Source organism: Corvus brachyrhynchos, unplaced genomic scaffold, assembly GCF_000691975.1.
Source record: "Corvus brachyrhynchos isolate BGI_N302 unplaced genomic scaffold, ASM69197v1 scaffold139, whole genome shotgun sequence".
NCBI classification, from domain to species: domain Eukaryota; kingdom Metazoa; phylum Chordata; class Aves; order Passeriformes; family Corvidae; genus Corvus; species Corvus brachyrhynchos.
The window spans coordinates 234,184-249,289 of record NW_008246062.1 but is presented as its reverse complement, the minus strand read 5'-3'; the positions used below and the strand labels follow the sequence as shown (position 1 = coordinate 249,289).

Below are 15,106 nucleotides of genomic sequence, written 5' to 3'. Positions count from 1 at the left end.
AGAGGCACAGTGCAGGCAAAAGCCAGCCGCTGAGTCGTCATATTGTGAAAAAGGAATTAATTTTAATCTCTTCAAGGAGGATTTTGAAGAAAAGCAGTGCAGTAGAAGGAGCTGCCTGTGTAAGCACAAGGCGTGGCTTGGCAGAAAGCGTTGAGCTGCTTTTGGGAGAACTTAACAAGTATTTTAAATATAGAATTGTGGGCTGATCAGAGGTGGGAGTCAATTGCTGAAAGATGGTAGTGTGGATGTAGGCTGTGGAGGGCCTTGAGGGTGAAGACATGGACCATACATTTCTCCTGATAAGGAAGGGGAACAGTGGTCTGTGGAGATGATTCTCTGCGGAAACACCAGTCTGATTATGGCCAGTGCTTTAGTGGTGTAGGTGTGTGGGAACGGTTGTGTTGTGGAGGGAGGTATTGGCATTATACAGGGACAAACTGCATTTTCCCAGCGTTGCTTGGGTACAAAAACATAAGGAATCCTGGCAGGAGGAAGAAGCTCAGCAGCAGACCCTGCCTTGTCTCCCGAGAAATATCATTAATTTCTTCAAATGGGAGCAGGGAAGGCTTCAGTTCCTATGTAGCTCATTTGATCTTGCTTGAGTCACACTGTCAAGCTCTTGGTGCTTTCTACTCTTGTCTCATAGGGGATGTAGTGTAACATGTTGGTATTGCCTTTGTTTATATCCAAGAATGAACAGATTTGCTCGCTTTGATTTTTCTCCTGCAAAGATGGAGTCTCAACTGTGATATGTTAAATGAAAAGGCCATGAGAGAGTGCTCTGTTTTTATTGCTTTGACAAGAAAAAAATGTTCAACAAATGGAAGTATTAATTGGAGCTACAGAAAAAACTCCAGAGCCCCAGTGGTCCCAATCTCCAAGAGCTCCTGCCTGCTGCCAAAATCCTGTGTTGTGAATATTTTGTGGCTCTATAGGTGCTTCATCCTCAACACCCTTATACTCTGCAGTCATGCTTTAGAAGTTCTTCCTGTGCCTGGTGTGGTGACAGTGGTGAATTCAGACCTAACTGCTATTTTTCCCTTCCTTACAGAGCATGAGAAACACAGACTGTGTAAAAGTGCAGACTATATGAATTTACACTTCAAAGTGAAGTGGTTGTACAATGAATACGTTCGTGATCTGCCTGCCTTCAAGGGAAAAGTGCCTGAATATCCAGCGTGAGTGTTTTATGCCTCCTGTAGTAAATCTCCACTATTTGCCTCCTTCTGTTACCTTGGGGTTAGGGTGGGCCATTTGGTTCTCCTGTGGCTGCCTTTGAGATACATCATTTCTTACCTCCTGATTTTCTGTCTTTATGTGCATGTTTGTCCCCTCTAGTGTTCTGTGACACTGCCCTTCACCCAAGTCAGTCCATTATTGCACAATACGTCCCAACATTTCGAAAGCCTTAGCAATAGCATGGACAGACTTTAAGCTACTCTGTGCCTGCAGTGTGAGCAGTTCTTGAATAGATGATGTATGCCTACAGATATGCTTAATGTGTATATACATTACAGGATTTGTAAGTAAAGATAATGTTTTCTCTTTCTTAGTAAGACTGGGTGGTTTAGTTGGAAGCATGAGATAAGCTGTCGCTCTTGAGCTCTAAGCAATTGTTTGCAACTTTTAACTGTAAAAGAGCAACGATAGATTTCAGACCTGGAGAAGATGTATGAGACCAAAAGGTTGTCTGAGCAACCTGGAGATAATGCTGTAGCTAGAGTCCCACACTTGCCTCATGCAGGAACAGGTATCCTGGGTCTGACCAGTGCTTTAACTGGTTTTCCAAAGCTTTCAGTGATGGTTGCTGCACAGCTCCTTTTTTCATGTGCTTCACTGTTAACCCTCCACTAGGTTTTGGAGATTTAACATGCACTCTCCTTTTCACCCCCTCCAAATCTTTGTTGCTTCAGTTTGAGCTTGTTATAGGCTGCGCATAGAGAATAAATTGTTCCTGCTTTGCAAGAGTAAAATGCTTTGTTTGTGTCTCTTCGTGGCCTTCTGCTGGTTCTTGTTTGTTCCTAGCTTTCCATCTAAGTGAGGTTTACTCACCTCTTTCCAAATTATTTGTGTCATAGAATACTTGGCCTTAAATATTGATGTTTCATCTAGACCATGCCTTGCATTGCAGGCTGTGCTGCAGCTCTCATGCGCTGTGTTGACAGCAACCTCTTTTTTTTTCTTCTGTTCAGAGATATTGCTGACAGGGGATGCTTCCAGTGGGCCACTGGTCAGTCTGCAGGCACCCTCAGCATTGTGTCCCATGCTGCTGTTCCCACCCTGTACATGACTGTTCAGTGCTGTCTAAAAGCAGCACTGTGCCCCTCTTGACAAACACATTTTTCCTGGACTCTGTTTCCAGTTTGGTACTTTGAATTCTCTTGCCATGCTGTCATGCATGCAGTCCCTCAAGCGTGGTGCTAGCTGCATACTAATGGGACTTGAGGCAGTTGGGCATAATTGCTCGGTGTGAGCTGTGGGCCTTGATTAACAAATCAGGTCAGCAAGAGGCATAAACTCAGTGAGCAGGGTGCTGTGCAGTGACAGTCTCAGAAGCCCCGTTCTCTTTGCTGCGCCTCTGAGTCAGGGCAGTCTCATGCAAGCCATCAGATATTCTTAATTTCTCTTCTTCTCCTGTGTAATCAGGATAATGATGCTCAGTTTTGTTCTGCAGTCTGTTCTGCTCTGCTGGCCTTTGTGGTAGAGCTTCAGTTCTCATGTGCATTTGCAGCCACTGGCTTTGTTAGTTCACCCTTGTGTTTCAGTACAAAAGCCACATTGTCAGACATAGGCGATGATTATCTCAACCGTAACCTTCACCTGTCACAAAATACTCCCTTGATATGAATTGTCCTTTGATTTGCTTCATCACCAGTATTTTTAGCCTCAAAACTTCCTTAAACAAAGGAGTCACCGCATCAGATTTGCACATTGGTAAACTCATTAGGTGAAACTAAATTGCTGCTGTCCAGACAGCGGTTGGGTTGTCTGTCTACTTATCAGACAGAAGGCTATCCACAAATTCACTTTTCCTGTTTATAAACTATGAGAAACCGTGTTCCTGGTAGCCTTGAGATGTAATTGAACAAAGTGCAGGGTCCAAAGTATTGAAGCTGAAGTTTTTATACTCCCTTTATTTTCTGAAACTCAGAAGCATTTTCTGAAATGGAAGTAGCTATGTAACTGGGAGTGAATCTTCAAAACATCCTCTCTGCCAGCTAAAAGCTGTGAAGTGACAGTTCCTGAAAAAACCCAGCTTTTTAGGTGTGTAAATAGGTGTTCTATGTTTTGTTTAAGTACTGATCTTAGCATGCAGGTAGCATTGTAGCTGTACTGGAGCCTATGTCCTCTCTGGTGGGGGAAGATACTCCTTCCTTTGAGATCCTGTTGGCATATTCTGGCTCTCTTCATCGAACGCAGTATTTATTCTTTTACTCATTGGAACCCCGCCTGCCTTCTTGCCTCAGCTTTTGCCAAGGCCCAGAGATTGTTCCTTAGATACTGACAGGAAATGAACAAGATTAATCCACCTGCAAAGTGTGACGCTGAGGGAGCCAGGCTCATGGCCAAGCTGAAACGGTAGCCTTTTGTGTTACCTCATTGTTGTGCAGCCAACAGAGATGAACTTATATGTAGTCCTGAAGCACCACTGCCTTTCCCAGCAGGCAGGACTGAAGTGTATTCTGTGCAGACCTTGTTTGGAGAGTCTGGCTGTGCTGTCTGGAGCCAGGCTGTGCTGACCCCTGTGAGCACAGAACATCTCTGAAGCAGCACCATGAGCCGCTGCCGTGTGTGCTGGTGTGTGAGTCATTGCAGAGTTTGCTTCCTGACAGATAATTGAAGCAGATGAGGGAGAAGATATTTGCCATATAACAACATTTTGAAGCTATTTTCCCTATGAAATCAGATTATTTTTGTTCGTTTCTGTGCTAAATAATTTTGCGTATTGTTCTGGATTTGTTGCCTTTGTAGTCCTCAGAGTCCCCCTGACTTGCTCGGCAGTCCAAGACCTGATAGTAAAACACTGTCAGGGGTTTTTGGCCTAAGATAGCTTAGGTTTGTGTTACAGCTCAAAGCATAGTTTGGCCCTGAATGTACACATGGACTGGAAGTATTTGTAAGTTATTTGCATCTCTCAGGTTTTTTTTGTCAGCCAAAGGACAAAGTTGAGGCTGGCTCTGCAGATGTACTTGCGTAATTTCCTGAACTAAGTCGTTCATTCAACACTCATAGTAAACCCCTTCCTGAAGGTAATGCTTTTTTTTATGAGAGGGAGAGCAAATACACCACTCCCACCCGCCCAGCAGTGCCGTTTTCTTTTCCCCCTTTGCTTAGACAATTTGGCAAAGACAGTTAGGTATACCTAGGCACTTGATTTTGTGTAGCAACATACGGTATCCATAAAAATGGGCAGTGTTCTCAACAGCAAATGGCCCTTTCTTGTGAATGTGGTGCAATAACTAAGGGTGAATGATAATCAGGAAGCTGCTCTGCTTCTCAGAGTGAAAACTGTGTCTTCTAGCACGAGCAAGTAATCCTCCCTGCATTCTGACCTGTGACATGTGAAGCAGTCAGCAACTCACAGCCTGGTAACTGTGAAACAGGTGGAAGATGTATAGTTGCTTCCCTGTTAACTGCCTGAGTTCCTTTCTAAGGCTTGAGCTGTTTAAAATACACTATTGCAGCTTAAAAGAAAACGTTGAAAGCTTGAGAAACTTGCAGCAGACTTCAACATATGCTGACTTTTAGGAGCCTGAAGTGCCATTCAAAAGGAATTCTTCTAGAATACAGGAAGTCCATATGTCTGTGACAGTGTTCCACTGCTGCTGTCTATAATAAATAGGGCTGCATGGACAGGTTGCTTTTGGCATTTTAACACTGTGTCAGTTACAATTTCCAATATTAGCACTGATGTGCTTTATATTTCAAAGTGTAGAGATTATTTAAGGCTATCTAGTATGCTCTGCCTGTGAATTTGCTCTTGATCTCCCTCTCATGTCTGGCACATGCTTTCATGTTCTTTGCAAACTCAGCCCACAATTAGCACAATCTCTATGAACACAGCTGCCTGTGTAGAGAAAGCTGTACTCTGTACTGCTCATATAATAATCTTTTGTATGGACTAAATTACACATGGACACTTCTTTTGTTTGTGAATGCTGTTTAGTAATATTTGAAATTAAGATTTGCTTCAGCTGTGCTGTGTTGGCACTTGCATGCAACAAAGCCTAGACAGACATTTAAATAAGGCTGTAAGTGCTATGTTATTGATTAAACACAGGCAGTGAAAACACCACCCCCCCTTTTGTACTGTGTGTGTCCCTCACAGAAGAGGACAGAGGGACCAGCTGTCAGATCCCATCACTGAAGCTGCTTCTCAGCTTGCCTATTCTCACACTGCCTATTTGGTACACCCAGCTGAGCGGCAGGACAGGTGCCTGTGGGTGTGGAGGCCTCCCTTGTGCTCTCTGGCACGCAGATGGAAGGGAAAGAAACTACAAAGTGCTTTGAGGTGAAGCAAAGTTCAAGGTGGCTCTCAAGGGCGGGGAAAGGGGAAGGTACCAAGAAGAGAAAAGACAGGAAGAGGGACAAGAACAGCTCAGAACCAGCCCAGGTGATGGTACAGGCCCTGTGCACCTGTAGCTTATGTACAGGTGCAAGTATATTTGGGAACTTTGACTGCACACACAGACAGCAGCATTCAGACATCTGACAGCTTTCACAAGGCTTGCTGGGGTTACGGTGCTCCTCTTCCTGCTGTAACTTGCTGTCTTTCCTCCCCTGCAGGTGGTTTGAGCAGTTTGTGATGCAGTGGCTGGATGAAAATGAAGATGTTTCCTTAGATTTCCTGCATGGTGCTCTGGAGAGAGATAAGAAAGATGGGGTATGTAGGCCACTCTGAATGCACAGCTTGGTGCTGCATCATTCAGTGCACAGAACCAAATAAAACACTATAAATTCAGCTGTCATACAAATGGAGGATGTGGTCCTTCTTGCTTGCTAAACACTTGGGAAACTCGTTTATTTTAGTACTTTATAGGTCACAGAGAACTTTTTAACAGCAAGGTGCATATCATTCATTTTTGTATGTTTTGCTGCTGTTAATCTGTCAGCCAGTGGCTTGGTGCTCTCTCAGCTGTCTCTGTTTGGGAGTAGTAATTGAAATTGAAAATTGAGGCACTTTGCATGTACTTAGTCATGCAGTGAGAATGTGACCTTAATCCAGTGAGAGACCAATCTTACTCTTAATTTGCTGAGTATTGCCAATGGAGGGAAGAGCTTTCCTGTTATTCAGTGACTGTTGGCACTGTAGACTGTGATACTCATGCAAACATTCTCTTTAACAGCTAAATCTAAAAAAAAATTAAAATAGCTCTTTACTCTCTCCTTCTTTCCTCATTAGCTGACAGGCAAACCATGCACTGCATTAAGGATCTCAACATCATGGTACATTTCCCTGGTGCTTGTCACGATCATAGTTAGTGAAGGACAGTAAATTTATAATCCAACCAAAAAAGGCTATTTAGCTCCTCTAGGGCTTTTGAAGAGTTTTTGACTAATTCTGAGGAAGATGTAGGTTTTGGTAAAGTTACCCTGCCTTCAACACGACAGATGATGGAAACACCCATGCAATGTGGCTATATTTCAGATCTTTCCATTTGACAGTGACTCTTTGTACTTCTGTTTTAGTTCCAGCAAACATCGGAGCACGCTCTGTTCTCTTGCTCAGTGGTGGATGTGTTCACCCAGCTCAACCAGAGCTTTGAGATCATTAAGAAGCTGGAGTGCCCAGACCCTGTCATTGTTGCTCACTACAATAGGAGGTTTGCTAAGGTAATACCCTCAGCATCCAGATATTTATCTTTTCTTAATAGGGTGTAAAACAGTATGATTCTTTTTGTTCTGTTTCCTGGAGTTCTCCTGCAGTGGTAGAGGACAGTAACAGAGGAAGTAACAGTGCTCACATCTTGTCTTCACAGACTATTGGTAAAGTGCTGATGCAGTATGCTGACATACTCTCCAAGAGCTTTGAGTCCTACTGTTCCAAGGAGAAACTGGTGAGTTATGCTGAGCTTCTCTTTTCCCTCAAAGAATCACATATTTGTCCTGATGAAACCAGTCTCACATTGCACCTGACCGTGGTGATGATGTAAATGTTGTCAGTATTGTTTTTATCATTTGTATGCTTTTGCAGTTTGAATTCTGGATTGGACCTAAAATAAGAATAGGTCCTGAGGATGATGTGCAGATGATATGCTACCAGGTCCCCTTGAAATTAACTTCCACACTGCCTGTGTTGTGTGATTTAAAATAATAAGAGTGGGTCCAGATTACTCTGTAGATCTGGTACTTAGAGAGATCTGCTCATCTGGGTGTTCTGGAACTGGCAACTGACCATACCATTTCAAGCTGGAGAAAAACTGACCTTTTTTAATGTTTGAATGCTGAAATATGTACATTCTCTGCCTCCTTTGTAACTCTCGAATCTGGTGGTGCTTGGGAAGGGTGTTGAGATGCAAGGTCTCCCACTGGTGACAATGTGTTGGCATCCTGAGCAGTGACAATAACCTGCTTTTGTCCCTTCAGCCCTGCATCCTGATGAACAACATCCAACAACTGCGGGTGCAGCTGGAGAAGATGTTTGAAGCTATGGGTGGTAAAGAGGTAAGAGAGCTCAGAGAATGAGTGTTATTCCTCATTCCTTCTGCACTGTTGTTACTGGGTTGTTTGCATCATACTGGTTCTTGAAGACTGCAGTCATGAGGAGAGCCTTGTGACACCTGGCACTGTAAGTGTGAGGAGACAGCCATGACTGAAGGCTTCCCAGATAAATCTCTCATAAAAAGCAGGAGGAAATGTTTTGGAGCACAGAATAGCATAGGAAAGGAAAGGAAGGATTGCCTGTTGTGCTCATGTGGGCGTGGCTGGTGGAGTTCTCAGAGCTGTGGACATTGAATCATTTTATATGGCATATAAATGTGGAGCAGTGCCTTTAGCATGAAATGTCCAATATCTAATAGATTACAGACATGCAAATGAGTTCTCTAGTCATGTTTCGAGGGATATTAAGATGTGTCCATTTGTTATGAGATGGTAATTTTTACAGAAATAATGTTTTACTCCTCCAGATCACTTTGTCTGTTTTGATGTAATATATGTATCTTCTTTTTTTTTTTTTTCTCTTCTTTTTTCATTGCTTTTCAAGATTCAGGAAGATGAAGAAAAGCCTGCTGATGCTGATGTTAGGAAAAAATTATTTTCAAGTGCATTTTCTTTGGTTGTGTTGTGATAGAACCTGTGCTATGACCTGTATGCCAAGAGGAAAATCAGCTTTGCTGATGGACAGCTCAGTTTTTGCCTGTATTGCTTTCCTAAATCTTGCTTTTGCTCAGTGGCAGAACTCTATGAAGTGACAGAAATCTTGACAAATAGATTTGCCCCATGAGGCAAGGAAAACTGCTGTCATTCTTTCACATGTCACCTCAGTAATCCTAGTTTCTGAGCCCTGCATCAAGAACTAGCATTATATGCTTTCTGCTGTAATAGCAGCAGTAGCTAAATGCTCATTTTTGGGAAAAAATGAACTTGTGATGAAATGTTTGTGAAGTGGCGTATAAAACTTTAATGCCTGTGCATTTCATTTCCCTTAAGGAATCAATTTGCTACTGTTTTCCATAGTGGTAGCTATTAAGTAGGGTTTCCCTATGTTTCAAATTGAAAATATCCCCTGATACTGAAAATTTAAGTGGAGAAAAAAGGTGTTTCTTGAGGTTGTTGGCTACTTTCCCTAGCCTAGATCTCTTCTCTGCATTTTGCCCTTTAAAACCTTCCACGGGAGGTGTAGCTAAGGTAAAAATGGGGTAATGAACCCACTATTTCCCCTGTACTGTGGAAACAAAAGACTGAAAGGGGAGAAAAACCCAGGCAGTGAGTAGTAAAACACACAGGAAGAAGTGTGACAAGCACACTAGGAAGCTGGTTTTTGGAAGTGATTTTTTTTTCATTTTCTTTTCAAATGCTCCTTACTGCACTTCATAGGGCTGCCACTGATCACCAGAAATAAGTGTTGTGTTAGGTGCTTGCATTATCTGCTGTCCCCAGGGGTTTCCCACTTGGTGACTGTATAGTACATTGCTTCTTGACTCGAAACCTGCCAGGTTCCCTGTTTTGCTAGAGTAAACAAGGTCTTGTCCTAGTTTGAGTAGTCTTTCTGCTGCAGATCAAACCTGACTATTGAGTAACAAATAGGTGAGACAACAGCTTTGAAAATAGAACTTCCTGGAAATGCATCTGTGGGGTTTATCCTCCTTTCGGAGGGACAGTTCTTACTTTCTGTGGCAGATTTGTTCTATATTCATCTACACATGACACGGAAGCTTGCACAAAAGTAAGCATTATCCTGACTATCGACAAAGGAACTGCCTCCTTGGGAATGTAAGAAACTAGCACAGTGGTATGCCCTGTTCTTGAACTGTTCAACTTCTTGTGTTCTTAAAGGTGTTTTTGAGAGCCAGGTACCAAATATTCCATTGTTCCTGTGGCATTGTTACTTGTGGCATATATGCAGCCAGACCTCGGGGACTGGTTTCAGTTACTGTGTGCTTGTGGCTTCATCTGCTTCTGATTCCCAGATCCATCTCCATCTACAGCTGTAGCTGTAGCACTGCACAACTCTGGAAAGCTCTGAAATACTGCTGCTACCTGGTGGTCTTTGCCAGTGGGTCCAGAGCACATCCCTAGGGAAATCCAGGTCATTTATTCCCTTTTGCAGCAAGGGAAATGAATGGACAGGGCTCACCTGTGGTCACCCTGCAGTATAGTGTCATAACATGGAGCAGAAGTGCTTGCCCAGTACTATTTATTGAGATTGGGCTCCTGGATATAGTGCCTTTCTTTACTTTCTCCTCCACCCACTGCCCCCAGTGAGTTATGGTGTCTTTTCCCCTCACTTTTCGTATTATTTTCTGAACTGTAGTACTCAAAACAGGGCAAAAATTGCCCAGCATCTCTGAGTTTAATGTGTCAACATCATGTGGTCTCTGAATATTACTAGTTAGAAACAATGAGCTTTAGAGAGCTCTGGAGGGATTCCCTTGGGTCTGTGCTTGAGAACTCAGGGCAAACATATATATACGCACAAATACATAAACACACATGCATACGCAGAGAAAAATACCTTAAATAATTTTTAGGAATATAATTAATACTTTTATTTCCCTTCTAAGCTGTATTGATCTCATGGGATCAAAACAGCTTCATCATGACCCAGGCGTATTCTCAGACATCCCTAAAGCATGTTTTGGAAGGGCAGTGTTTATGAAGTGGCAGATAGCATTAAAAGTATAATGAACAGTGAAATGGGGGGTGAGTCCTGGATAAAAACTGGGTACATGAATACCTTTTGAAACATTTGATTCCTCTGAATCATCTCCAATACACCAGCAGAATGGAGATTATAATTTAGCTCTCTGCTAGGGTGGACTACACACATTCAGTGCTAGTGTTTGCCTGAATTTAGCCCTATTTGTTCATTCATTACTTTTCCTAATAAAACCAAACATGACTTGTATTTTCTACCCACCTCTGTGGTTTTCCAGCAGACTTCAGCCTGCAATCCATTATTTTGCTTAGCTTTTCACGAGTAATGAACTCATGGGAGTGAAATTAAAAGGTGCTATACTGCATTGCACACTTCTGGAATCTAGATGTAGTGTGGAAGAGTAGTTTAAAACATTTCTATACCTTTTTTCCCCAAGGGAAGCATGTGAGGTGAGTATCAAATACGAGCACTGCCTAGGGAACCCAAGGAATTAGCTGCTGAGTAGCAGCGTATTGTCATCATACAATTTTCATGCCTTCGGTTTCAAGCTAATCTGCACAATTAAAGCTTCAGGAAACTCTCCTCTTAATGCTTAGCCAGGGTTAGCCCACATTTTAAATCCAAAGTTAGCCACCTGAATAACAAATTGCGGGACAGCTTAGAAACAGCCAAGACTTAAATAGGAATGTTCTCAAAGGATTTGTGGTATCTACTGTTTGCTGCTCTTTAGCATCCCACATGCCAGAGCTAAGGCCACCCTAGTATTTGGGAAGTTGGCAGCTATTGTTTGGATTCAGTACTCCATGTTCCTTACTCTTGAATCCTGTAGGAAAGTGGGGAGATGCCCGAAAATTCAGTGCAAGTGAGTCCTTAAAGGGGGGTTGGATCTGCTGAGCTCCCAGGGGCTGGTAGAGGGAGGCAGAACAAAAGCCAGCAGCTTCAAACTGGAGTCAGATGAACTCCATAACTTTCATAAAGCTAAAATATAGTATCAGGGCATAATTCTTTAGCTACTGATATGCCAGATCAGACCTGATGATTTCACAGTGTCTCTGCCTTTTAGGTGTGAATTGATTAACATCTTGAGCTTTCTAGAAGGCAAGAGTCATGTCTCTCCACCTACACCACCTACAGAAAAGCCTTCCAGTTCTGGCCACTCATGCTTCACCAGTGTGTGTGGAAACCAAAGAAGAACTAATTAAGTCTTTTGGAAAACTTGGATTCTTAGAGTCGGGGGTTCTGTTTCATGCATGAGGAAAGGAGGAGAAGATCATCCTAAATTCAAGTTAATAGCACTTCAGTATAAATGCCACCATTCAGATTAGCAGAGAATTTGAGGTTCCAGCCCTAAATGGAACCCCTAGATGAGACTTTGAGGCCAAGATTCTTTCAAATGCCAAGTCCCAAATATTTTCAGAAAATTAACAGAGACTTGATTTCTCCCCTGAAATTTAAATATGGGATTAGCTTTCCCTCTTTGCACCTCAGTTTTCAGCATCACACATTAAGCCTCAGACACAGAACTGTGTCTGTGCCAGCCATTATTTCCTCTGGAATTGGAACATTTGCTCAGAGATCAGAAGCCACTTCACTGTCCCATGTTTTGCACAGAGAACTTTTCATTCTTCCTCTGAATTATCTCTGATACACCCACAGAATGGAGATCATAAGCCTGCTGAGAGAAATGGTGTGGATGTGACATGTGGCAGTGACCCAGCTGTCTAATCCTGTTTTCTGCTATACCAGCCAAATTTATCGTGCAGTCCAAGTAGCATTTCCTGCTATCAGTGATAGCTGATACGCTTAAAATTCATTGAGTGAGCAGCAACAGCAACACCATTGTGGGTTCATTTGAGCACTCTTATCAGTGCTTCACCATACTGGCCACATTTGCAGTTAATACCAGATGCTGCAGTACTCTGTTACTGGCATGTGATTTATGCGTGGGAAATGGCAGTACACACCTACCAGCACCTTCCTAATGAACTTAAATCACACTCAGGTAATTCCCCAAAACTTGCTTTCGAGCCAGAGCAGGCCAATACCTAAGTATTAACCATCAGTAATGTGTTATGTGGAGTCCTTCTTCCCTCATAGCAGTTGCTCAGAAAACAACAGCTTTTCTAGTGTGACAAGGGGCTTTGGGGATGCTGAACCAGAATGCTTACCACCAGGGTTTGGCTTCCTGAGGATGAGGCTGGGCACCTCAAAGTTAAGCCTGGGCAGCTGTCTTGCCAGTTGTGTCCAGAGAGTTGTGAGCTGATGTTCTGGAGGAGTGAGAGTTCCTTACCACAGATAATGGAGCTCATCCCCCTGGCAAAGCATTGTTCCAGCTGTCTCTTCTTGCAGTAGTGGGACAGCAGTGCGTCTGCTATGAGGAAGATCAGTTCGCAGTAAAATACAGCAGTGAGGGAAAGCTTAGAGGTAACCAGTGAGCTCTCCAGGCCACCTCACAGTAAAATAAATCACTGGTTGCATCATTCATGAACCAGGCCAACAAGTTGTTCCTCCTGACCTCAAATATCCTCTAGACTGTGCATCTGATAACTTACAGAGAAGTAGAAGTAAATTGTAAAGAATAATTGTCTTGTGCGAAATTCTTCTGTCTTTTTTTTTTTTTTCTGACTGGAAAAGAAGTTAGTTGGAATGTTTTCATGAGTCATGAACTGGTCCTACCTCAAATCTGTCAGAAATGACTGAAATCAGAGGGCAATTCGGTACCATTAATTGTAGAGAGCAAATCAGACAGCTTGTGACTCATTGTGCCTTTACGAAGTAGGAGGGAAGGATTGGTATAGGGGCAAGAGAAACCACCAACACCAAATGCTGTTTTTATTTTGTTACCTATACGCTTGGCTTGTAGGTAGAATGAATGCTGATTGGCATGACATTAGCTTCCTTCTGCTGTCATAGAGCAAGAGGTGTTGTAAAGATAATAGGAAAAGAAATTTACTTTAATAAGGGAAAAATAATCGGAGGCAGCAATGCTTAAAGTTACAAGGCCTAAGTAATCATCATTTGCTTGGTTGTTGGTTCTTACTTTAATTACTTTTAAAATTCTGATCCAGAAGTTTCATTAGCACAGGTTCAAATGTGTAATAGAGTCAATTTTCCATGCCAGCTTACAACAGGAAAATGAACGGATCAGATTCCAAATCCCCTAAGGCTTGGCTTTCTCTGCCAGATGCTGAAGGAATATGAAGAGGGCTTCAGCACTGATTTTAGAAGTGGGGGCTCCTGTCGTGTTCAAATCCTGTATAGATGGATATACCATAAAAATCTGAACTGATTTTTAACCACTGTACTGGTACCTGGCTCACTGCATCCCTAAATAGATGCTCTGCCTTAGAGGAAGCTTTTTGTTTTACAAACATCTTGTCTGCCTGCATACACAGGCAAATCTGTTTTACAAGTTACTTTTTATGAGCAAATGATCTGAAAGCATTCATTCAGTGCTGCTATGTGTACACACAGGTATGTTGCTCAGAAGTGGCTTTTTTGAGGCTGGAGGGGTGGCTGCATCTGGAATACAAGACAGTATAAATCATGTTCAATTTAAAACAGGTGGATTTGGACTGATAAGAATGGAGGAAGCACTTTCTTGCAGAACTTGCCAAGGTGTCAGCAGCATTCATGTAGTGCTTGGGGCACTTGTTTTTTGTTTTCCTCTGATCACTTGCATACAAAAAGCTGTCTGGTTCCATGTGAGAGTAGAGCTACATTTGCTCAATACCAGTAGCTGAGATTTTACTTTCCAAAAATGATCCACAAAAGATCGAAACAGCTCCTGCCATGATACTGTGGCCGGATTTTCAAAATAGCTGGGGCCCAACCTTCTGAGAGCAGTGTCTGGGTCAATCTTCAGCTGGAGTATTTGACAGCAGGGTGAAAGGCGAAACAGCTTCTTTCAAGATCGTGCACGGAGAAATGCATGAGTAGTAACAACCAGTCTGAAAAGCCCTGTATCCTTCTAGACTCAGAGGGGTGAAATTACCTGTGAGCCCAGGGTAATGCCCACTACTTGATGGATTCTCAGCCTAGATACACTCTTGGCCACAGGGAGTTCACATTCCCTTTCTTGCTCAACTTTACAAACATCGGGAACAATACTGAAAGGGATAGGAGCCTGGGGAAATTACTTGCTGCTTTTTAAGCAAGTACCTGTTGATGATTTCACAGCTTCTGTAGCAGCAGCAGCAGGCAGTGGAGGAGAGCATCCTACCTGGCAGGGTCCAGTGGGCATAGTTCACCTGCTTATTAAGTGTAGCCTCAACAGTGAAGAGAAGCACTGCAAAGGACAGTAGACTGCCCTCTGGATTCAAACTAAATGCTTTTTTTTTCATCCACAGTTGGATGCAGAAGCAAGTGACCATCTCAAAGAGCTCCAGGTGAAGCTGAACAATGTTTTGGATGAGCTCAGTGCAGTGTTTGGTAACAGGTGAGTATTACAAGGTCCTTGTCCTTGGTGCATTCCTTTCTTTTGTCTAACCTCATTCAGTCAGGTTAAGAAAGAAAAGAAACTCCTGTGAACTGCATTATATTTTTCTTTTTGTCCTTAATTCATGGCCTTTCAAATACAGAGACCATCTAGGGAAGTGAGAAACATTTTTAATATTAACATTTTTCTCTTCTGTATTTCTCTGCTTGGAAATGTAACATGGAGATCCCTCAACTGTGAAATGTATTTGAATTACACAGAGTGATTTTTTTTTTTTCAGTAAGTAGTGCTTGTCAGTAACAGAATTGCCTGCTCCTTTACTGCTCGCAAAGCTGTTTCCAGCTTAG

The 15,106-nt window shown here is 42.7% G+C and overlaps 1 protein-coding gene across 16 annotated transcripts in view; it reads left to right on the top strand.

Annotated features, from left to right (window-relative positions):
- UNC13B (unc-13 homolog B) overlaps positions 1-15,106 on the top strand; it is a 181,206-nt gene that overhangs the window by 139,085 nt on the left and 27,015 nt on the right. For 10 of the 16 annotated variants that reach the window (XM_017746603.1, XM_017746600.1, XM_017746599.1 and 7 more), the window contains 7 exons: positions 1,052-1,178; positions 5,788-5,884; positions 6,691-6,834; positions 6,981-7,058; positions 7,588-7,665; positions 8,207-8,242; positions 14,671-14,759. In XM_017746603.1, coding sequence (XP_017602092.1) covers positions 1,052-1,178; positions 5,788-5,884; positions 6,691-6,834; positions 6,981-7,058; positions 7,588-7,665; positions 8,207-8,242; positions 14,671-14,759 — 649 coding nt within the window. The remainder of the gene's footprint in view (positions 1-1,051; positions 1,179-5,787; positions 5,885-6,690; positions 6,835-6,980; positions 7,059-7,587; positions 7,666-8,206; positions 8,243-14,670; positions 14,760-15,106) is intronic. The other 6 variants (XM_017746601.1, XM_017746605.1, XM_017746602.1 and 3 more) reach the window with 1 other exon arrangement.